The 24,733-nt window shown below is 40.2% G+C and overlaps 1 protein-coding gene across 2 annotated transcripts in view; it reads left to right on the forward strand.

Moving 5' to 3' along the window:
• The window catches only part of PRDM5 (PR/SET domain 5), an 831,782-nt gene that overhangs the window by 271,033 nt on the left and 536,016 nt on the right, over nt 1-24,733 (forward strand). For both annotated transcript variants that reach the window (XM_078676853.1, XM_078676854.1), the window contains exon 7: nt 2,355-2,476. In XM_078676853.1, coding sequence (XP_078532979.1) covers nt 2,355-2,476 — 122 coding nt within the window. The remainder of the gene's footprint in view (nt 1-2,354; nt 2,477-24,733) is intronic.

Here is a 24,733-nt window from a genome sequence, read left to right on the forward strand (position 1 = left end):
TGAAGATTCATGCTTCATGCGAACAACCAACCTAGTGCTTGTCACTGACCTCAAAGGGTGATGGGCTAAATAAAGTGTCATATAAATACTTCTCTTCAACCAAGAAAGGCTAATGCAAGCAGCAGGCAGCTGCAAATACATGTTCTTGGTAAATAGGTTACCATACCAATGAAAGCTGAATACCCATCTGCAAGAACCATCCTCATTACAGAGGATGATTTCAACTCAATGATGAATGGATCCTCAAAGCCACCACCAATACATGGGTGATACACTGGGAATAGACCAAGGGGCTTATTACGAGTATGGTAGTCCTAAGACTGTCGTACTCACGGTAATGGTCTGATTGCCACCATCATAGCGGGTCTACTACCGTATTATGAGTGTGGCAGTGGGACTGCCACTAAGACCGCTGCCTCCGCCAGAATCAAACCTCCTGTTGCAGCGACGGTCTGCAAATGGCCTGAGTATGCTGGCGGTGTGGAGCATATTAGCGCCTGCATATACTCCACCCTCAAAAGGGTGGCAGACTTGCAGGTAAAGGGGCTACAACTGGGACCCAAGAACAATCTGAGCCTAGGGGTGCCTGCTGGGGGCACATCTTGTGTCCCCCATGGAATTGTACCCTTGTACCTGCTCGACATGGTGCATGCAACACCATGCAGGAACATTCAGTAGACACTCTCACTGCGGCGGTCTGATTGTTAGGCTCTCCTAGCAGCCTAACAGACTGCTGCTTTGACACCGCTGTCTGCCCACCTGCCCGTCCTGGATTCAAGTAGTAATCTGGCTGGTGGGTGGGCTCATCACAGGCTTGGCGGTCTTCCTGGTACTGCCAAGGTGACTGTCCCATTGGAAGACTGCCAAACTCCTAATGAGGCCCTAAATGTCATAGTCACATTAAGCTTTAAAGAAAGAAGACAATCTCAACAGGTTGTTGCCGGTTGTTCAGACAAATATTTTCCAAAGCTCATGTCAGTCTTAGTATTCAACACCAAAGCCCCAAATCACTAACTAATGCAAGACCATTACAAGATTAGGATTATGTAATAGGAGGAGATTTTGCCACAGTTCTGTTCTCTTCACTGAAGAACACACAGAGTTCCAGCAACCTCCCAACCTCCACAAACCTGTAAGATCCCACAGTAAAAATCCACCACAATCTAATTTTATTAAGATCCCAACCAGCGTCTAATCCTCTCTCCATAAAAGATCATTTAGATAACAGCCATTTGATCCATAAAAATTGTATGTGTGTACTAATTTTCAAATTGCAAATTACCAAATTTACCACTACACCACAATGTAAATCTAAGTAAGAGGATGTGAAGTTAAGGTTGGTAAATATATACTTTACTTGATGAATCAGTGCAGGGTCTACAAACTTTTCTGTAATATGAGCACTGATGTTTAATCAAAATCATCCAGAGCTACTAATATTAGTAGTGTTATAATAGTCATCACATCAGACACAATTCTTAAGCTGGCAACATATGCAAGTCACGGTACCACCATTTACTTGAAGGTGTCCTATATACCATGTGAGGAAGTCTTTGCATCCAACAGACCTTTCCATGCATTGGGAAGAGGAGAGAGAAGACAAAGAAAACATTCTTTTTGTATGCTAGATTAATCAAAAATTACATATACAGTTTTTGTGTGTAAATCAGACCTATTAGTTGGATACCTCAAAAATGAGTATATAGTTCTAACATTTTCAATCTGCAGCCGTGGGGTACTGTGTATGAGTGACTATTTCTCAATCATATACAATGTCCAAGTTAATTAGGTGAAAACAATAGTAGAGTTTTGTGAGTCTACTGTTGTTGTTGCTCACAAATGTCCATTTGGCCAGCCTTAAGAAAACATAAATACCAAAAGTTAATAAGAGTGCTGACCCACACGCTATAAATATGAAGGATGAATGAAAACACACTGTTAGATATTTTCATTCACAAACTGAAGTAAAGCCTTCAATGAGTCTGTCATGATGAGCCTTAATTGAGCTTTTCCATCTAATCCATCTGATCTTTGTACATACTCAATCAACACTCAGCTAAATCCATGAAAGAACATTACGTTTCATTTTCATATTTCCCACTTGTAAAAACTGAGGTATACTTGAGCACTGGTTGATGTTTGAGTGATTTATTTATGGATTGGTCTGTAATTTATTTTATACAACGTTTAATACCCCTCATGTTGAACATACTCCGAATAAATTGCAATTTTGTAGGATTTGGCAAGTGGTATATCATTTGAAGGCTAATTCTTAGTTGCTTCAATGGGGATTATTTTGATTGGATTGTTTTTCTTTTAAGAGGCATTTAAAAAAAAATATTTATTTTATATAGTTTTAAACAGCACAAAGAGGCCTGTAAAGGTGAAGCCAGTTTTATTTGTAAAGCAGATTGTGGTGTGAAGAAATACAGAAGCAAACATGCAATGAAAAAACACAAAGAAAATTCTCACACAGGTAAACTTTATGTATATTTTTACTGTACCGTTTGACTCTTACATACTTCTTCAGAGTCAACACTTAAGAAGTTTTTAATATGTATGACAGTTGTAGAATCAATAATGTGTTTCAAATACTATATTTATTAGATACAATGTACACTTTTTGGTGGTAGATATATAGACTCAGGCTTTAATATTTTACTGGGCATGTCCTTTTGTGGTGTTCATATCATGCACTCTTAATCAGGATTATTAGACCTGACAGCCTTAGGGTGGTCTCCCTCCCTCCTCCCCCCAACTTTGTGTCTACCTCCCCCACTTTCCTGGCTTAATTTCCGCTGGTATTAAGCACTCTGTGCACTTTTCCACTGATAAACCACTGATAAAGTGTTTGTGCCCTTCCCTAAACATGATAATATTGGCTCATGCCCAATTGTCATATTACATTTTCTTATAAGTCCCTAGTAAAGTGCCCTACAATCCTAATTGCCTCATTACAATGTGTTACATCATAGTTGTGGAATGAGGATTTTCTCTATGCAAATCATCAGTCCCCGTGTTTGAGCGTATGCACTGTTGTGGGCATCGTCGTGGTTGGTTGTAATTTCAGTTGATATTTACTATTCCTGTGGAAATGCCTCTTTAATTTCTCTTGCCACTGTTGTGATAAGTGAACATTGCAACATCTGGATGATAAAGTATGGGAAAAGGAATCCATTGGATAGAAATGGGCCCCTGAATGGGTCATAAAAATGTATATTTAGTACAATGACTACAGACAGCTTCTGAAAAGGTAGTCATTTAAAAAACACTTTTTAAACATTAATAATTTCACAAATGTAGTTAAAAAGGCAACAAATTAGCCTCCTTAAGGTATGTTTTGTGGGTGAAAAACACTGCAAGCAAACTTATATCATCATTCTTCTGCTAAATTGTGGTTTTATTGCAACAGGGCATTTGTCCTTAAAACACATTATTATGAGTGCAGGAAAACATGTGCAAAGTTGTTAACCCTACACTGTCAAACCAACAACTTCTTAATTCCACACCCCCCACCTAGCAGAAGGGACAACTATGTAACTCTACAAAAATAGCAAATTGTATTTTTTTTGTGCTACTAAAATATCAATTGTTTTATAATTGACCTAAATTATCCTGACTTCACGATGTCTACAACCAATATATTGTCAAGGTGAGTAGATGTGGAGTTGAGACTACTAAATGTGTACTTTCCTATGTAGGAGTACCTTGACAGTGCATTGGTAGCCAATAATGTGTGATCAGTAGTACTGTTGGTCGATATTATTGGCCTTGATACCTTGACACATAGCCTTGTTTTGGTGGGAGATATTTGTACAATAGAGAGGAGGTGGACACAGGTGCAGGGATTCATTTACAAAGCATATTTAAAGAGGGCAACGTCTATTGCTCTCCAAACCTTTCCCCTACCTCCTCTAACATAGAGACACAGGAAAGTAGGAATGTCGTTGCACGAGGTAGAACATTATTTCTACTACTTTTAGCATACACTGCTCTTGTCATTTGATAAATAAACCAGTATATTTTCCAAATATGGCATATTAGTGGATCAAGAACCTCAATCGGATGCCATACAGTATGTTGATAATGTGAAGCTGTATTTCAACCTTTTGTAAATATTTATGCAAAACGCATCCTGTACTCATATGAAATTCAAATAGAAACGTTTAACATGCTCTAATAAATAATTTATATAGATGACTATGCAATGTTCTCAGCAGCAAAGACACATATAAATAATGGCAATGCTCAGTAACAGGTGAGGACTGTGGGCAAGCAAACGTTATACGGAATAAAATGAAATAGGTGTGTCTGATTTCTTATGGCACAAGCAGTAAAAATTATGCATATGTTATTTGGGATGCCGCTTGATAGTTTTGCTAAATTATTGAGAAATAATGCATGTCTCAGCATGATTGCTTCGTTCCTACTATAGGGAAATTATATCATGACGGTTTTTGATTGGTGACAGACTTTACTCTGCAAGGTGGCCTTGAAAACATCACAATTGGGAACCTTGGAAGTCTATCCTATATTTCCCATTAGTACCGTTTTTTATATATATATTTATTGGCATTTTCATAGTTGCAATTCAGAAACAATACTCAGGAAAATGTTGGAGGCTCTTCAATAATAATACCTCATTAACAAGATCTTTGTACAGTGGTGGACAGTAAGACGGTTGTTGCGTGTTCATTCAGCTTCCCTCATACCCACCCCCATCCCTCTTCCCACCCTGTCTCTGGGCCTCATTGGGAATTAGTAAGCGGAAGACCATTATGATTAAGCCACGGCTTCCATATTCTTCAGAACTTTTTGGAGCAGCCCCTTGCCTGATAGGTCATCTTCTCCCCCAGAATCTACATGTCCATATTCCTGTTCCACTCAGTCAGTGATGGGCAGAGTACTGCCCCCCATGTCTTGGCCAGGTCATGTTTCGCCACCAGCAGTCCTAGTTGGAGTAGCAGCACTTTTGTCCTAGGGAGATCAACTTACGTGAAAATTCCCAACAGAGCTAACTGCGGGTTCAGGGGAATCGCCCCTCCAGAATGGCCCCCAGCTCTTCCAACAGATTCACCCAATATCTCTGAATCTGGGAGCACTCCCAAACCGTGTGGAAGAAGGTGCCCTCCTGCGCTCTGCAGCGCAGGCAGTTGGGCTCCTCCGCTCTCCCTATGTGATGTAAACGTTCCCAATCATAGTACACCCTGTGTAAATACTTAAGTTGGATCAGTCGTGATCTTGATTTGATGGCCACCTCGCGAGGGTGCATCAGCACCATTTCCCAGTCCAGGTCCTCTATTTCCCGAACACCTAGTTCCCATTTGGCCATCAACTTCTGCAGGGAGTCTGGCTTGTTATTGATGAGGGTTTTGTATGTCCAAGAGACTGCCTTGGCTCCTATCTCCCCCATCAGGAGGCGACCCTCTAGTGCTGCGTATTCCGGGGTGTCTTTCGTGTCAATATGTTGTGCTCGCCATGCATGTGCCAGCTGGCAGTATTTATAATGTTGGGATTTGGCCATAGCATACTCTGTCTGGAGGTACGAGAATGTTACCAGTTTCCCTCGACACAGTATGTCTTTCAGTTGCGAGATGCCCAGCAGGTCCCATTTCCGGAAACCTCTCAGTTTTGTTATTTCCTTAAGTCTGTTGCCCACCCACAGTGGGGTTTTCTTTGTCACTCGACTTGCTCATTTCATCAGCCTTTTTCCATATTGCTATTACGATCTGTGTGGCTATTAGTAAACTTGTAGAGCCCTTTCCACCATAAATATAGTGTGTGTAAGGGTGTACAGTGAATTGCGTGTGTTCAAGCGCATATGTGGGGTGGTCCCTATCTACATAACCCCATTCCTTCACCACAGTGAGGTGGGTTTCCCAGTAATAGGCCCACAGGACTGGCAGAGAAATGCTGCCATTGTATTGATTTTGTTGCAATGTCGCCAGCGATATCCTCGGTGGTTTCCCATCCCAGAGGAATGTCCTCAGTGTGCCTTCTATTCTGGTGAACACCTCATCCGGGATCCATTGGTACGTGTTTTGCAGGACATATAAGAATTTCAGGAGCACTATCATTTTAAAGGGGAGACAGCCATTACAACGCGGGCTTTACACCACGCTACCATTATGACGCAGCCATCACAATGCAAGTCGTTACAATGACTTGCGCTGGATGGCGCTATATACGAAGGAATAGTATGATTTACTATTCCAACACCTTTCCTACTGTTACGTAGGCTGTAGTTGAAATAGTAAATCATACTATTCCTAAATCCAGCACCTACAGCGCAAGTCGTTGTAACGACTTGTGTTGTGATGGATGCGTTGTAATGGTAGCGTGGTGTTAAGCCCACGTTGTCATGACATACATCCATTTTAAAGAGTGCAGCCCGTCCCAGCAGGGTAAGCGGCAATGTCCACCACCTGTCAGCGTCCGCTCGGAATTCCCTGTGTACCCTGTAAAGATCCATTCTGGTGCCGCTGCAGTGTTCGTCGTAACATAGATACCCAGGTATTTGATGCCATCAGGGGCCAGTTGGAGTTGTCTCGGGCACACATAACGCCCACTATCTCCGCCCACCGGGTAAAGACAAGATTTCTCCCAATTTATTGTGTATCGCGCGTGCGCTCCATATGTTTCGCAACTATTCATTATAGTGGGGATTTATGTCTCTGGCTGTGTGACGTACATTAGCATATCATTCACATACAATGAGATGTGTTTGTCTGATCCCTCCTCCCCTGGGCCCCTAAATCCTGTCATATCTGGGTGTGTTCTAATAATGCACGCAAGAGGTACCAGTACCAAAGCAAAAAGGAGAGGAGACAAGGGGCATCCCAGGCGAATACCCCTGCCGATCTGGAATTTCCAGGACACCACCCCATTAACTCTGGTTCTGGCCAATGGTCGTTCATAGAGAACAGCAATCCATCGTCTGAATGTCGGTCCAAACCCAAACTCTTCCAGCGGTAGCATAAGAAATGGCCAATGGACAGTGTCAAAAGCATTTTCGGCGTCCAGAGATAGAATGCAATGTGGCTGTTCCTTAGTGGTTGCGACCTCTAACCAGTTATGAAACCTCTGAAGGCTAAGCCTTGTCGACCACATAGGCATAAAGCCAGACTGGTCCCGAAGTATGAGTTCCGATATTACCCCGATACCATCATTACCTTTGAGCCAAATTGATAAACCAATGTAATATTGGAATGTGTGCCTAGTTGAATTACTATAGTCCACAAATTGTGAAATGTTGTTTTGCCCAAATGAGACCATAACTTTTCATGAAATCCAAAAGTAATTTGAAGTTGTAACCATAGTCTGTTTTCAGCGCAAAAGCATCTGAGATGTCATAATCTTATGTTAGATATTATTTTTATCTCCCAGTACAAAGTTTACTTTTTTATTGTCGGGAATTTTTGGAGATCCATGAATTTGTTTTGATCCCCTAACAATAGCAAAGTGAAATTGCATATGTTCCATATTGATCAGAATGTTGGGTACTTGGGAAGGTCATTTAGGGTTTGGGAGAACAGTAGATCTGTCAAAATTAGAGGGTATTCCGTTCCATCAAACCTGCATTTTTCCAGCTGAGTCAAAAATAGAGATGGGGGACATGTTGGGTTTCTGACCACAGTTAATATACCAGTCAAACTCCCTTGACACTTGGGTCTTTCTGTCAGAGAGATCCTGGTCACAGTGACATAAACGCTCCCTTACCAATGGCACCATCTTTTTACATGTTTGGAAATGCAATGTGAGGCATGTCTGTGATGAACAGAGAGAAAACTCCATGCATGTCATTTCATTTATTGCTGGTCTTATTGTTTCCAAAACAAATCTGCAATGCAAAAAAAAATAACGAGCGGGCCACAATAACATGCTGAGTCACTAAGTATTCACCTTTCAGAAAGTGCATCAGCTGTGGCAACGGGGTCCTTTTTTCAAAAGGTCACAGGACTTGTGATGTTTTGGGGTTCTAATAGGCATTAGCCCTGGACGCAGCGATTGTCGATTTTACAATAGCAGCTAGGTCATCGTATACTCTGAAGAAAATGGGGATCAGAGACCTATTTAGTGTCTCTCTGGTCCCAGCATACATCAGTGATGTTTTTATGTCCCTTCTAATGACCCAAAAGGAAAATACAGGGATCCGTTATGAAAAAAATGGAAATGGATGTCATAGCTAACCAACTGGCTCAGGGCTTTCATTCTTACATGTATATTTAGCTTTTTCTAAGATGGGATTGTTTTCCTTGAATCTTTACACAGATCCTGATGACAGCAGGCCTCTTTTCCTCACAGAGGTGTATGTGGTATATTTTTGCTCAAGTGATGCTGGTTCAGTCTTTATGAGGCAGCAACAAAATTATAAATGTTTTGATTTCTATGAAAGCTTGGTGAGTGAACACCCATGCTGCACAGTTCCATTGCCGGAATGATCTGTCCTACAGAAAGAAGAAACATTCCATTTACTGACATGATAGTTCCTGTGAAAGACCAGGTGGGTTAGAAGAGAATCTTTCACTCTCACGTGTGACTGATTATTTTTTGTTCCATTGAACATTCAGGTTTTTTTTACCTTTGAGGGGCCTGTGTATTGCAATAGGGTAGCATTGCTCGTACACTTTGAGATGACAAGAGTGTAGTTATTGAGAAGTTACCAACTTCCTTTTTTCTCTTCTCTTGCCTCCAAAAGTCAGCAGATTGGTTATTTACCTCCAGTACTTTGGGCAGTGTACAACAACCTTCCCCTCGCACCGTCAGCACTCCTATCCCACCAAACCACGAGAAGAGTTGGGACACTGACTCCAATAATTTCAATGCAAGTTATAGGCAGGCTCTTGGTCTCTGATCCAAACAACACTAAAACAAAAGGCAAATGACTTTGCTAAATGTCCTGACCACATTTCATCAATCAAACAGCATTTGTAGAGCACAGCACTGTCACTCCTAGGGGTATATGGGTGCAGTGTCTCTGTCAAAGAGCCATGTCTTGAGTCTCTTTCTGTAGTCAACAGTGAGGGAGCTGTATGGAACTGGAGGGAAAGGATGTTGCAGGTCTTGGCAGCGACGTAGGAAAAAGAGGGGCCAGCGCTGCATCTGCGACGGACATGGGTGATGTGTGTGAGGGCAAGTGAAGAGGAGTGCAGGAGTCTAGAGAGTTGGTGGAAGTTCAATTGATTGTTGAGGTAGGCAGGTCCTAGGTCATGGAGGGCTTTGTAGGCGTGCGTTAGGATCCTAAACTGACATTGCTTCTGGATGTGTAGCCAGTGGAAGTTTTTCAGGTGCGTGGCTATATGGGTTTATTTGGGGAGGTCCAGGATGAGTCTGGCTGCAATGTTCTGTATGGTATGGAGTCATCTGAGGAACTGGTTGGAGATGCTGGTGTAGAGGCGTTGCCCCTAGTCGAGGTGTCTGGTGACGAAAGCCTGAGTGACGGTCTTTCTGGTGTATGTGTGGATCCATCTGAAGATTCTGTGGAGCATTCGAAGTGTGGGGAAGCAGGAGGAGGCGACTGCATTGACTTGGCCAGTTGGCTGTCGTGAATGATGCTAAGGTTGCATGCATGGGTGGTCGTGTGGGTGTGGGTGCAAGTACTGCAGGCCACCAGCTGTGGTCCCATGCGGAGATGTTCTTCCCAAAGATCAGTACTTCAGCAGTTTTGTTGGAGTTGAGCTGGAGTCTATGGTATCTCATCCATTCACCTATGTTGGTTATGGCATTGCAGAAGTTGCTCTTGGCTTTGGAGGGATCCTCGGTGACTGAGAGAATCAGTTGAGCGTCGTCTGTGTAGGATAATATGTTAAGTCTGAGGGATCAAACGACGTCGGCGAGGGAGGTGATGTAGATCTTGAAAAGGGTGGGGCTGAGGGAAGATCTTTGTGATATGCTGCATATGATGTCTTAGGGTCCAGAGGTGAAGGGAAGAGTTTGATGTTTTCTGTGCATCCTGCAAGAAAAGAGGTGAACCACTTGAGGACATCTTGCTGTATGCCTATGTTGTAGAGTCTGTTGAGGAGGATGTTGTTGGAGACGGTGTCGAACGCAGTATCGGTGTCGAAAAGGATCAGGACCACAGTTTCTCCATGGCTTAGGAGTATTCTGATGTTGTCTGTGGCCGCAATCAGCACAGCCTCAGTGCTGTGGTTGTCACAGAATTCTGATTGTAGGGCATCCAGGAGGTGGTTCTTTTCCAAGACTTCGGTGAGCTGCTGGTTTTCTCTAGTACTTTGGCTGGGTAGAAGAGCACGGAAATTGGACAGTAACTTTTTAGATCACTGGGGTCGGTGGGGCTTTCTTTTGGAGGGGTATGATGACTGCATGTTTTCATTTCTCCTGGAAGGTAGCTGTGGAGATGGAATTGTTGAGGATGCTGGCAAGTTGTGTGCTGATTGGGTTTGGTTTCAAGGTTGTAGCGGTGGTGGGAGCAGGGGTCTGTGGGTGCCCTATGGTAGATGGAAGGCATGATGACTGAGGTGATCAGGGCGGTGAGTGGAGGCCAAATGGTAATCGTTTGGCTGGTGTTCGCTGGTTGGTTGAGGTCGTTGGGGTTGAGGGTGGTGGGTTGGAGTTTGAAATTGTTGTAGATGTTGGTGATCTTTCTGTTGATGAATTTCATTCATTGGCAAGGAAACAGCTTGTTCAGCTTGATCTTCAACAAATGAGCCTCTTCTATGTCTCAAAATAGTGCTAGACACCTTCCCTTTACACCTTCCTGCTCATAAGCAGACATTTTTAGCTCGCCTTAAGAGGTCCAGAATAGACACTAAAACCAGCACTGGCAAAAATGTTTAAACTAGCCCTGCTCCCTTTATACCTGCTCAACACTCTCTCTTTCTTTCTTTCTCTTTCTTCCATTAAAAACTGTCCTCCAATGGCCTTGGTCCCCTGTGGAATATGGAGTTGATGGCCAATCCAGCTTTGCTACACAATAACCTTCCACCATACACTTTGCTTTCATAGATGTGGCAACGTGATGCGGAGCCACAGCCCATACGATGAAACTAGTCTAGTCCAGTGTTTTTGTATAGCGCATACAAAAATACTATACTAGACTAGGCAATGAAACTGAGAGGCTTCTGGGGAGAGTGACTCTCACTGTCCAGGTTCTATCTCCATTCTCTGCCTTTGCTGAGCACTGCATTGCAGTGCCACGTACGCCTGTCAGTTGCTACAGGTGAATACCCTGGTAGTAGTGGCGAACAACTGGGCAACATCAAAGGCTCTTTTCTTTGACCAAAACATATATATAATGTAGCACCAAAATCTTAACATTTGCGAAATTCTGAGCGTTGTCCCAAAACCTGAATGACAAAGCAAAGAAGCTAATGGTTGAAGGGTACCAACCTAAAACCCATTTCTTTAGGTTGTTGTTGTTATTCTTGCGGCATTGTCATGAAATCCGACGAAAGCCATCTGTTAAGCCAGACCTAAAAAAGCTCTAACTATATGGGGCTTTAATTAATACAATATCAACACAGTATAGGTGCTTTCTTATTACTAATTTCCCAACTTCTAGCAGCAGTGTTGAAAAAGTATCCAGCTAGTGTTAGACATGTTATGGCTGCTATGTATCTATCTTCATTTTGGAATTGTAATAAAACTCGAAATGAGATTTAAGGAAATATTGAGACACAAAACGCAATATACGAAATCAGAAATATAGTCGTGGACATGAATTCTGCAATGTGCCGCCATCAAATATTTTAAGTTCATATTTTGAAGTTTGTATAGCCTACCATCCAGCGTGGGTGGCAACCAGATATTTCAACTCATTAATCCACCGTAGAATTCAGTTTGTTCGTGTAGTGTCCTTCAGGATAGAGGTTATCTAAGTATAATTAAGGCAGATCATGCTTATAAGCAAATGTATATGTTATTTAATGACGCCTTAACATATTCGAGTAGCATTAAAGTGTTGGGAGCACACTAGCCCTAGACCTATCATAAGCAAAAGATTGTAAATATTGACATTTTCCATCCTGCCTGCTCGGACTTTCTGAATAAGTACTACTTCCGTGGCAGAATAGTTGTTTACCCTGTTATCATAAAGCCATAATTATTATCTGTCCTGCTTGGGGTGTGCACAATCTGACTAAAATAAAGGGTGTAGTGCTGCAGTAATTGGGCACCTTAATAAAACAGCCTCATGGGCTATTAAAATGAACGTGAGACCATTGTAAACGGGCTAACTTAATTAAATGCTCTGTCACTTTTTAATCCAACTGTGAAAAGGGGAAGAAAATACATCTGGCGGCTAACCTTTCACCCTGCTTTATAATTTTTCACAGCATTTAGGCCTCAGACTCGTTGAACATCTGATTGAACAGCAGGTTTTATGGTCTGCGCTTTTCAGAATTCCTCATCTTATTCCACTCAAGATGTTTTTATAGGCCTGTGTTTCACATTGCTTTCCTTGTAAACGAAATATTTGTTTTATGTTGCTGTTTTGTAGCATTTTACAACACCTGGCAACAGTATGAACCTTGAGCTCAAACCTGGACTCAGTCATAAAGAAACATCTTTCTCCCACTAATTATCACATTGCTTATCATTCATTGGTTCTTTTTACAGCATTACACCATCTTGAATTACTTCAGTGGTGCCGAGGTCATTCAAAATGTAGACTACATAAAATAAGAGCAAACCTGGGAGAACCCTCCTGTACCTGACCTTTTCAAATATGAGACTCCAAAAATAAATCCAAAGTATTACATTTAACATCATCAATTTATGCTTCAAAAGACTATAGTCAGAAAAAAACGGTGGAAAATGCAGCATAAACTGAGAAGACATGAAACAATGCAAAACAATGTAAGGTATTCCTCTTCAGATTAAGTGAAGCAATGTATTGGTATGCACAGGACTTTTATGGAATGTTCAGGCTTTACTAGAATAAACAATAACAAATGTGTTTTATTTGACTAAGTAAAACTGTAAATAGTTTTTCCAGCAAGGAAGTATTTTGGTGTTTAGATTAATACAAATGACAAAGTATTAAGGTTAGCCCTCACCACCTCAGTGCACTGGTATAGAAGGTTGAGTACAGTTCTTATTTCATAGATGTGTCACTGTTAGGGTAAACTTAATAATTTGTACCATCACCATCTTAGAACTGAAATCCAAGATAGCTTTGGTTCCCAATCTCAAATTGGAACCCAGCTATCCTGTTGAGGAAATGTCTGAGCGAGATTGTAGAGCACACAAATTTGCTTAGCAGCGGATGGTCATGGAGGAAGCAAAAGCTGAAGAGAATAAAAACAGTCTGAAAGAAGACGTTCCTTTAGTGTTGGTTCCAAAGTTTTTCTCTGCTTGTAAGACGAAGATCGTTGTCTGGAGGTTCTCTTTGTGCCTGCAATCTTTAGATCTTAGTTTCTACTCTCTGAGAAATGAGTGCTTGCTTCTCAATCTAGTGGGTGGTCCAACAATGCTCCGAATGGACTGGGGTTATTCTGGAATGGTTGCCGGGTATGTATCTTTCTCATATCTTTGTCTTATGTGCTGGTGAGAATTGGCAGCATGACAAAGATGGCCAATGGTGGATAGAATGTTGTGGAGGTCGATCTGGTGCTCGCGCATGACTTGAAACTGCCCTGGGCAATGTTGCTATGACACTGACCCCACCTATGAATCTTCAGAATTGCCTGTAGCATCACCTAAATGCAGAGGTCAGTGGCAGCTTCTTAGTGGGGTGTGCTGGTACTCCCAGGGATTCATGGACTGGTAAGCTGCTCCTCCTCTGGCGTTCTGCAGGGCTCACCCTGGATGAGAAGGTTTATTTATTTATTTATTTGCAAAGTTTTTTATAGCGCTGGCTAGACCCAGAGGTATCAGAGCGCTTTACATGAGGATCAGCAAGTTACAGATTACATAATTACTTCAGTTACACATTCCAAGTGTTGACATAGGAGAAAGATAGAGGGAAGGAAGCATAACCGTGAGGCGAGGAAAACAATGTCAGATATCCGTCTGGGTGGATGACAGCCGAGAGGGTGACCCAGGGCCAAACTCCTCTATAGCTGCATAGCACAGCTTCACCGGGCATCGGCCAAGGTTGTTCGGGCTCCGCGGTGAGAACAGACAGTAGAAAAATATGCAATTACAAGATAATATAAGTTATATTTGCGTTACGTATCAAAGACAAAACATCTTATGTGGAATGGAAAGTCAAGGGGGGAAAGGTAAACAGGGGAAAAGGAAAGCAAATAGCATCGGGAAGACCAGAGGGGGAAGAGTCTTTAGGGGAAACAAGCAGTAAAAGTGAAAGATAGACAAGACCGTGAAGCACTGTTAAAAACAGAGGCCGATGTCCGGCTGGGTAGGTGACGGCTGAGGGGGTGAACCGTAGCCAGACTCCTCTATAGCTGCATAGGACAGCTCCATCGGGCATTGGCCAAGGTTACTCGGAATCCAAGGTGAGAACAGACAGTAGAAAAATATGAGATTGCATGATAACATAAATTATTTTCGCGTTAGATAGCAAAGACAATAGTCTTATGTGGAATGGAAGGTAGAGGGTGAAAGGTAGACAGGGGAAAAGGAATGTATTGCCAGAAAACCCAAGGCGGTGAGAGGAGAGGAAGCAATGTGTGCAGTGGGCCCAAATGACAGCAGAGAAGGCCCACTGTGGCATTGAGAGGGAGGGAGAGGTTTGCATAAAAAACAAGGGAACGTTTAGAGCTGCTAGCCTGAAACAGTGCTTGTATATTCGTTTCTGAATCACTACAGAGAGGCTGAATGATATTTGGTAGTATTTAATTGTGGCAATATTACACGTCTGAGACTGGGACTTGAGGTTCTACTGTTTTCTTACAAAACAATAGACATTTGATCATCCCTCAAGACAACTCCTTTTTTTGGAAGCAGATAGTAATAAGAAACAACCTGCACGAGACAGGGATCCCAAAATGGGTACCATTACATTGGAAAATATTATGCTGAGCTGAAGAGCAGTAAATCCTCATAACTACCATGGAAGTATCCATGACAGAAACCAACAAGGAATTCAAGATGTTCTTCAGGGAATTTACTAAACGTAGGGTACAGTTGGACAAATCTGAAAGAAGACCAGAAGAACCAGAAGAGTTGAAAACGAGCTGCCTCATTTTTGTGCCATTCCAGTGTCGCACAGGGCTTAGCCATATTTACAAGGCCATGTAAAGCCACCATGCATGACTTTTTATGGCTTTCTAGATATGGAGTGAGGCAACAGAGTGCCAGTTACTGCATTAGGGAGGTGTGAAATGGGCATTGCGGTTGGTGTTTCCATGTAACACCCATGGCATTTGACACATTCCCTGATTTACAACAAAGTGTAAACCTGGGAATGAGTCAACAGTCTATGCCTCCCCTGGAGTGTAGGGGAGAGGCAAAGGGGAGAAATGACATTACTTGTCATTTTCTTCTCTTAGACATAGACTTAGTCATAGACAGAGTAAATCGCTTCAATTGGTTGTTTTTGTGCAGTAAGGTGTCCCTTCCTCCACAAAAACAATCATCCCAGCAACACAGACATGCTTGCACCATGGTGCAATAGGGCCTGTGCTGGTGCAAGGCTGCCCTTTGAGAGTCAGTGCAGTGTGAAAGGACAGGAACGTGCCCTATCTTACAGATACAGCGCATTCCTGCCCTTGCCTTTTGACATAGGGCAGCAAAGCAGGAAGGTTTGTGGAGCTGCCCTATGCCAAAAAATTGTAAATGAGGCCCTATGTATTGAACTCTTTGGAACCTGCACCAACATCTGGTGAGTGTAGAATATCTCAGTAGGAGGGACAATATGAGAATCTTTGGCCTACTGGAGACAACAGAATGCACATATATATCTATGCTTTTTGAGGTTTAATTCTCTCCTTTCCTAGAATTGGAAAGGGTTTATAGACTGCAAATGAAAATCTGGACAATGACCTTGCATGATAATGATGTAAAATTGGCCCTTTCCCTTGACAATGAAAAAGTATTTGATGGAGTTGAGTTAGGCTACTTATTCCACTCCGAAGATCCTTTATTTCAGTTTTCCAAAAATTGTATAAACACCCAACAGCACAGATCAACTGTAATTGTATAATGTCAAATAGTATTAAAATTAACAGGCCCAATAGCCAAGGATGGAATTTGCCTAATTTTGTTTTCCTGCTTGCATTAGTGCCTTTGCAATATCCATCAAGAGGACTGACACAATTAAAGGGATTCTTGATTTTATATGCTGATGTAATCTTAACTATCAGTGACCCTTGCACATCAACAATGAAGATGATCAAACTAATTTTCCAGTTTCACTGGATACAAAATAAGTTAGTCATAAAGTGAAGCCATTCTGATGACAGCAGTTATGATGGAAAGGACCTTCTCTGGATTGACACAAATTAAAATATCTTGAAATGTAGGTTGATAGAGATAGCCCCAAAGGGGCCGATTTATATGTTGGCAACAAAGTACACTTGCTCCAAGTGTACTTTGGTCTGACACAGTGGAGACTACTCAATCACTGCCGTGTTGCCGCCTTCAATGGCCCAAAGTAGTAAGGGCCATCAGAGGTTGACCTGTATGTCCATCACCTAATATAGATAGGTGGACACAGAGGTCAGTTTTCACTGCCTGTCTCTGCCAGGAAAGGGGCAGTGAAAACTGAAAAATGCCCTCCTCACTATAACTCCTTTGGTGAGTGGAGAATTATTTTTATTTTATTTTCCAAAACAAAATCCTGCTTTGGTGTTTTGTTTATAAAATAAAAAAACTAAAATGTGGATTCACTCTACAGTTCAGTCATGTTTGATGGAGTTATATGGCAATGTTACAATAAATTAGCAGGAACTGCGTTGATGGCGGACCCTTGAAATATCCACCGACCCAATGGATATTTCAAAATTTCTTTGTTGGGACCTCTGGAGTAATTTACTATGTCGCCCTTCTGGGTGATGGACTGACTGCCAAATTATAAATCTGACCCTCAGTCTCTTGGAACACACAAAAAGAGATTTTGTTAAATGGGAGGGATTACGGATGGTTTAATTATCTCTGTGGTATGTTACTGATTAGAATCCAGTGTATGATATTACAGTAATTGAAAAACTGATTAAAAAATATTTATAGGGTCAGTTTCTCCTAGTCTGGCTATATCAAAGCTCTATGCTGATACTATATCTGGAGATACGTAATTACAATGACCTAACATGACAATGTGGTACTGGACCCACCACCTCTCTCTCAAATGGCCTATCACCTAAACCCTGATATGAAATCCTGAGACTGGGTTAAATTGGAACAGTATCTTCAAAGTGATGCACATCACTCGTTAACTTTTTATGCATAATTAAAACACTCAACAGACCCTAAAATCTAAAACCCTGTATTTAAAGAAATGTATAATATGTGTAAAAAGTACACAGAACAATGGGGATAATCAAATGGATTCCTATATACTGAGGCTCTCATCTGGAACAGTGAGGAGCTACTGATAAAGGACAGTCTGTTCTATTGGCAAGACCTAAAGTGTTCACCCTCCTGACCATATTCTCAGAAATTACATTTTAAAATCCTTCTTGAATTAAGTGACACATTTCCACCTGGGTAATGAACATATTCTGACATATCTACACCTGAGGCAGTGTCTAACAATCAAACTGAAACCAATGCCATTCACTCTGGAGAAATATCTGTTACAAGGTTACTCATTAAAATGGGGCCACTATAGAAAGCTGATATCAAGCAGATATGAAACAATGATATTAGCACTTTACTCCATATCTGCAAAACATATTCTGAAAACACATATGGCAAACAGAATTACAAAAGGAGAGTGCCGCAGAAGACAAGATGGAATTGCTGCAAACACACAACAAGAGTCTGAGAGAAGTATGATTAAAATTCTGATACTTTGAAATACTTCAGGATGGCACTGGTTCCACATTATATTGCACAGAGCTAGCATGGCATACATTTCACACTACTGCAGATGCCGCCAACCAAGGGGCGATATTGCCCGTACACTTTGGAGTTGTTAAGCTCCTCTGTCCTATTGAGATAGTGTTTGTTCCTCTATGTCCAGTAAGAGTAATTATCAGATCACTCCTTCACATGGATTGGCATTTCTCTATAATACTATGGCAATACCAGGTATGACTAATCATAAAAAGAGGTGGTTTGACACTGTGTTAGCAGTTGCCAAACTATGCATTCTGTGGAAATGGAAATTAAAATCTGACCTCTTGCAGATATGGCTGTCTATGAGAGACTAATATACACAATTAAGGATCAGCTTCATATCTATGAAGATATCAAGGGACCATATTTGACAGAAGATCATTAGGTGTCAACCTTTCTATTTTGGAAGTTTGCATTACAAAGCCTTAGCCTTGATTTAACATGATTGCCTTACATTAATGTTCTAGGTCTTTTTCCTGGGCTCACACTGGCCTTTTTTCTCCATCAGTATCATTTTTATTGTTCTGACACTGCTTCAGATTGATGTAGTAATAGAGAATAGAGGCTTTGTTTGTTGTCTTGTTTCTTTTTTATTCGATGTTATCACTGACAGTAACTTTCCTAATATCACATAGAGAACACTGTGTTGTTTTAAGTGAAAGTATGTAGCAGATATTATTTTAAGAAATTTTAAAGTTTAATGTATTGGTAAGCATTATCTCATAATACCTGTGATATTGGTAATAAAAAGTAGAAACAGGAAAGAAAAAAGAAAGAGGTTGGCGAGTGAATTGGATGGTTTGGCACTGTTTGGAACCAACGTATGGATTGACTCCTGATGGCCCTTAGACATAGGACCCGCACCCACTCCCTCCGAACATGACAGAAATTTCAGAATCATCATTGACAACAAGATCACCATTAAATCACAGATCAACACCGTCTTCTCTGCCTGCTTCCTCACTATGTGTACACTACGTACCATCAACCCCTGCACACAAGGCGCTCCATGGCACAGGGTTTCATTACCATCATACTGGACAATGTCAACACCCTCTATGTAGGAATCACCGCACACCTCCAAAAGAGACTTCAGACCATACAGAACGCCGCTGTCAGACTTATCCTCAGCCTTCCTCAACAAACTCACATCATGCCCCACCTCAACCAACTCCACTGGCTCCTCCTACAGAAGAGATGCCAATTCAAGCTGCTGACTCGTCCACCAAGGCTCTACACAACCAGGACCCGCCTACATTATCCATATCCTGACCTTCCACCAACTGTTGAGAAAACTACGCTTTGCCTCCCTCTCACTTGTCCATAATCCCTGCATCTACCAAAGCAGAGTTGGTGGATACTCCTTCTCCCACATCACAGCAATGACCTGGAACAGTCTCCTCATGCAACTCTGAATACCTCACTTTCGGGTTTCCGAATGGACCTCAAGACCTGGCTGATCGAATAAGTCTTCAGGACCTGCAAGCATCTAGATACCCTATTGGGTGAAAAGCTATGCTTTATAAATCCTGATAGATTTTTGCCATTTGTCTTGTAATTACCACTGACTGTGCCCTGTGCAAGGAACTCGTCAATGGCTCCTGCTGTGCTACTGATCCAGCGGCCTATAGAAAATATATCATAAACAACGCTACCCAACTTCATAACCTATAAACAAAATTCTATACTAAATATGGACCCATTTATAAACCTGACATATTTTGGGCCTACTGAATCAGGTGGTCAGATTAAATCTATATACATATTATCTACAAACTATATACAATTTTATACATCTGCGGAAAGAAATATTGTCATTAGAATAAAACTTAATCATTTAAACGACCACCATTGGCGACGTGATCTAGCTAATAGTAACCTACACTCCTGAATAACCAAGACCAGCTTGTTTGTCAAAAGTAAGATTTTATTTACTAAATTATGGTATATAAGTTGATAGTTTTATAAATGAATTTTATTAGCATTGAAGCAAGCATGATTGTAAAGAAATATGAGAAAATACAATTTAAGCAAGTAAATCAAATTTAAAGTGAATATATAAAGTTTAGCATTTCTAAAACCTAATTCCCTAACTGAGCTAAATAGATAGAAATTAAAGTAAAGTTCTTTGAGGATTCTTACGTGCTCCACGCAAAGTCCGTCAGCACATCACCCTCATCGGAAAGTCAGAAAGCAGCAGCCAGCCCATCCCTAGGGGCATGACTTTTTATACCTTTCTACGCTAACTAAACTACGCAAAGGAAAGTTTTCAGAAATCTTCGACGTCCCATTGGCTGAGAGTGACAAGTGACATGTCACCCACTTTTCAAAACTTCCATTAAGTCATATTTCTTAGAGACCATTGTCCCTTCCGAGTGCAACCAGGAGCTTCCTTGTATTGCAACAATTGTATAAAGTCATTCTCGCAGCGTCCATTGACTTCCAATTGATTTCCGCGGATGCCAAGTTAAGGACTGACAAAATGTTCTTTTTCGACCTTGGCCATGTCCGACAGAATGACGATAGCACATTAGTTTTTGCTTTGTGAACGCAGCTTTTGACGAATAATTTATTTCGGAATGGGCGTCTCAGCACTTTTGCAGAAGTAAAATTCAGCATATTGTAGTTCGGGCAGACAAGGCCCAAAAGCAGACAACTTAAGTTTTCTAATATAAAACAAACACAAGAAAAGTATTAATGTAAGAAATAATGTAGATTCTGTATCCACCCCAAGATTTACTAATTAATTAACCCACCCGATTAATCAAAATGTTACCTAGCCAAAGCAAACAAATAAAGCAGCGTTTATATCTACCAGTCTCCGTTATTCCATGAGACTTAAATGCACCTAGAATAGTAGAAATGACATCACACAAACAAGGAAAAGCAAAACAAGCACATGCTTCTCTTAAGTTTGCAGCAGTTAGTAATGACAAAAACGAAAACAATAAATTATTTTATTATTTTGCACGAACAAAAAGATGCAACAATTATGCACGTTTATGAGCACACATGTTAGTCCCCCCATGTGTAAAGTTTAATCTAAGTTGTATTAGCACGACATATCACAAATCATTAATATTATTATTCATGTTATGGAAATGTGACTTCACGAGATTAAACAAAATTTTGTTTTCTATCTCGCTCCATCAACTCCCTCATCTGGTGATTAACAAATCACCACACCAGCACTCAAAATTTTGATAATTTAAATTTTTAAGAAATCGATTCAAATTCATTTGTATCAGTAAACCTAAAAGTCTGTTTCTGCATAATCTTTGGAATTAGCATAACGCTCTCTATGTAACTCCTGTAATTCGATCTCCCTTTCTTCTTCTTTTCTAAGTTTATAGATTCTTTTCTTTTCTTTCAACTGTTTCTTTCTTTTATGTAACAAACAACCTATTTTGGTCAAAATAAAAATGAATACTATTATAATCAAAGGTGCCAAAATCTTGCCAAGAATTGAACTTCCGATATCATGAAACCAGTTTTTAATTGCTTGAAACCTTTTTGAAAGTTTCCCTGTAAAATCATCTTCTTCTAAAGGAATTATCTCTGAATGCATTTGTGTAATATTTTTAATATACATTTCAATATTCTTACTTTCATCAGGTATATATGTACAACAATGTTGTACATGTAAAATGCCACAGACTCCTCCCTCTTTTGCTAGGAGTATGTCTAAAGCAAGGCGGTCTTGAATTACCATAGATCTAATTGCAATAACTTCAACATTCACTAATTGAAATCCATCAGCTGTGTCAGTTGATAATCTATCAACTATAGTGGACAATTTTCTGATTCTCCCTGCATTTAGGGTTATACCAACAAAAGGTATTACAGCTTGAAAAATATCTCCCAAAACTTCAGTAAAAGTTTCTCTTTTAACTCTATTTACATAATTATGAATTTTAAACAATCCTTCTGAATCTCTGTCAACATGAAACACTTTAGGAAAAACAATTCCCACATAACAAGTTCCATACCAGTGGTCTGGAAGGTTGTAGTAGGCTTTGTCACCACAAACAAAATAAATCCCAGGAAAGATAGGATCTTTTCCACCTTTGAATCCCCAACCTCCCAAAATCTGATAAGTATCTTCACAGTTACTTGCACCTACAAAGTAATTATCAAAAAGTGTATTATCTCTTCTAATGCATAGCTTTCCACTAACTGGTTTGTCTATGTGAATTGCAATATTTTCAAGCATTTTGCCATTTAACTTCTCATCTTCTTTTTGCCAGAAACCTGACTTAGTCTGCTTGACTAATTCATTCCTCTTATAAATTGCTCTTCTCTCCTCAACCATGTTCAAAAATTTCTTTCCTTCAGCACTTAATTTACATGTTAGATTATTCTTGTAAGCATACTCGTAAGTGAGTTCGTTAGTAACAAGGAAAAATTCTCTCATTTGTTTTGCTTTCTTATGCTTATTTAAAGCATTATCAATCTTAATATTTGCAAAAATTTCATCATAATTTGAATAGTAATATTCTAAACGTCCAGTTTGATAAAATAAACTAGTTAATACACTACATGTTACAGCATAAGTGAGAGGAAGCATATTATATGTTACTCCCTCAGAAACAGAAGCAGGTAACTTAACGCAGACGTAGCAGTCTTTTGCATCCATTACCTTAACATATTCACTCAATAGCTTTGTGAATGTATTACTTGAGAAATCACCAATTGATTTATCTTGATGAATGTTAGGCTGATGATCAATAACTTTTGCAGACGCACTATGTTTAGTTTGGCTAACCAGAGCTTTGCTTGTTATGTTAACTTTGTGTGATTCTCTATTCATTTCCAAAGGGATAATCACAGCTAGAACCAACCAGAGCAGAACTAAAATGAGCAGACACACCAGAGTCATCTTACAGCATCTTTTAAAAACAGAACACTTTGAAGTGCTCTCCTTAACATAAGGCATTCTTGGTTAATTTTAGCTTCAAAAAAAAAAAAAAAAAAAAAAAAAATTTAAAATTCTAAATTTATATTTACACCCCCCTTTTAAAATATTATTATTATTTTTTTTTTTTAAAACCCTAAACAAGATTTCTTCGACCTTATGTCATACATAAGTTTTCTTCAACTAAACAGTTTTTCTTCGACCTTGTGTCAACTAACAAATTTTCTTCAGCCTTTTGCCAATTTAATATTTTTGTACTTCAATCATTGTCACTAATTTCTTGGATTTCGTTTTCTTCTTCACTACTATCATATATGTCAATAATAGGTGGAATTACTAAGTAAGTCCACTCAGGAGACTTGTATTTTTGGTTTGGTCTTATTATTCTCTTCCCTTTTCTCGATATCACTTCAATTTTTCTTCCAACTCCAACTTCTTTTCCAGGACTCTTTTGACTACTGATTTCTTCAACTTGTTCTTTTGGCTTTTTGATCAATCTGACTCTCAATCTTCCACCTGGCCAGTAGTCTGCTTTTCTCACGTACTTCTTCTTTGGTTCAGAATTATTTGATTCTGACTTCCAAGTCCTTTTCTTTCTGTTTTCACTTTCACCTTCCACGTCACTTTCTTCAGTTTCGTAGTCTGAAATTTCAATTGACTCAGGAACTTCTCTATTCGGCAATTTCACTCCTTCAGGAACTTCACTTTGTCTTCCATCACTGGTACTTGGTAATTCGTTTTCCTCCTCTTCCTCAATTACCCCCAACTTCCCAGATTTCGGATTTTTGTTCCTTACTTCAGAGTTTATTCTCTGCCTTTCGATACTCTCCTGGTCTGAAACTTCTTTTTGTTCTGCTTCTTTGTCTTCAATGGAGACAACCGAATCCTCAGTTATCTTTCCTTTTAACAGATTCTCTTCACCTTCAGAATCTATTTCAATTATTTCCAAGTCTTTTCTTGTCAAATTTCCATTCACTGGCACAGTTTCCAGATGTCGACTTTCTTGTCGATCTTCAGAATCTGGAATTATTTCACCTTCTGTTTCGCCTTCTGCTTCAGAATCAGAATCGTCTGTAGTATCACTTTCAACATCAGAACTCTCAGGAGTTGGTACTGGAATAGTATGACTAGGATGAATCCAACGTTTCAATCCTCTGCACTTTACAGCATTAGTAGTGATCAAAATTATCTGCCTAGGTTTCTGCCATCTAGGAGCTAGACAATTCCTTCTCCGATGTACTTTCGTTCTGACCCAATCGCCAGGTCTCAGATCATGTGTCAAAACCTTTTCATCTGATTGAGCTTCAGTTCCCACCTGATTAGACACAGAAGTTACCATATCAGATAACCTTTTACAGTAATCCAAAATTGCACTGTCATTTATGCTCAACAGTTTACCTACAGGTACAAAAGCTTGCCTCATAACTCTTCCCATTAAAATTTCATGAGGACTCAAACCTGTCTTTTTATCTGGTGTACTTCTTAATGACATCAAAACAAGTGGAAGAGCATCAGTCCATTTTATACCTGTTTCAAGACACATTTTTCCAATTCTGTTTTTAATTGTTCCATTTATTTGTTCAACTACTCCTGATGCCTCTGGTCTGTATGCACAGTGTATTTTCTGCTCAATGCTCAAAGCTTCGCAAATTAACTTCATCAGTTTGTTATCAAAATGGCTTCCTCCATCACTCTCAATAGTGACTGGAAAACCGTACCTTGGGATGATTTCTCTGAGCATTAGTTTTGCCACTGTAATTGAATCACAATGTCGTGTAGGGAAAGCCTCTACCCATCTTGAAAATAAGCACACAATTACAAGTACATATTTCAAACAATTGTGTAAGGGCATTTCAATGAAATCCATTTGTAATCTGGTAAAGGGACCACCCTCTC

Source organism: Lissotriton helveticus, chromosome 2_1 (assembly GCF_964261635.1).
Source record: "Lissotriton helveticus chromosome 2_1, aLisHel1.1, whole genome shotgun sequence".
Classification (NCBI taxonomy): Eukaryota; Metazoa; Chordata; class Amphibia; order Caudata; family Salamandridae; genus Lissotriton; species Lissotriton helveticus.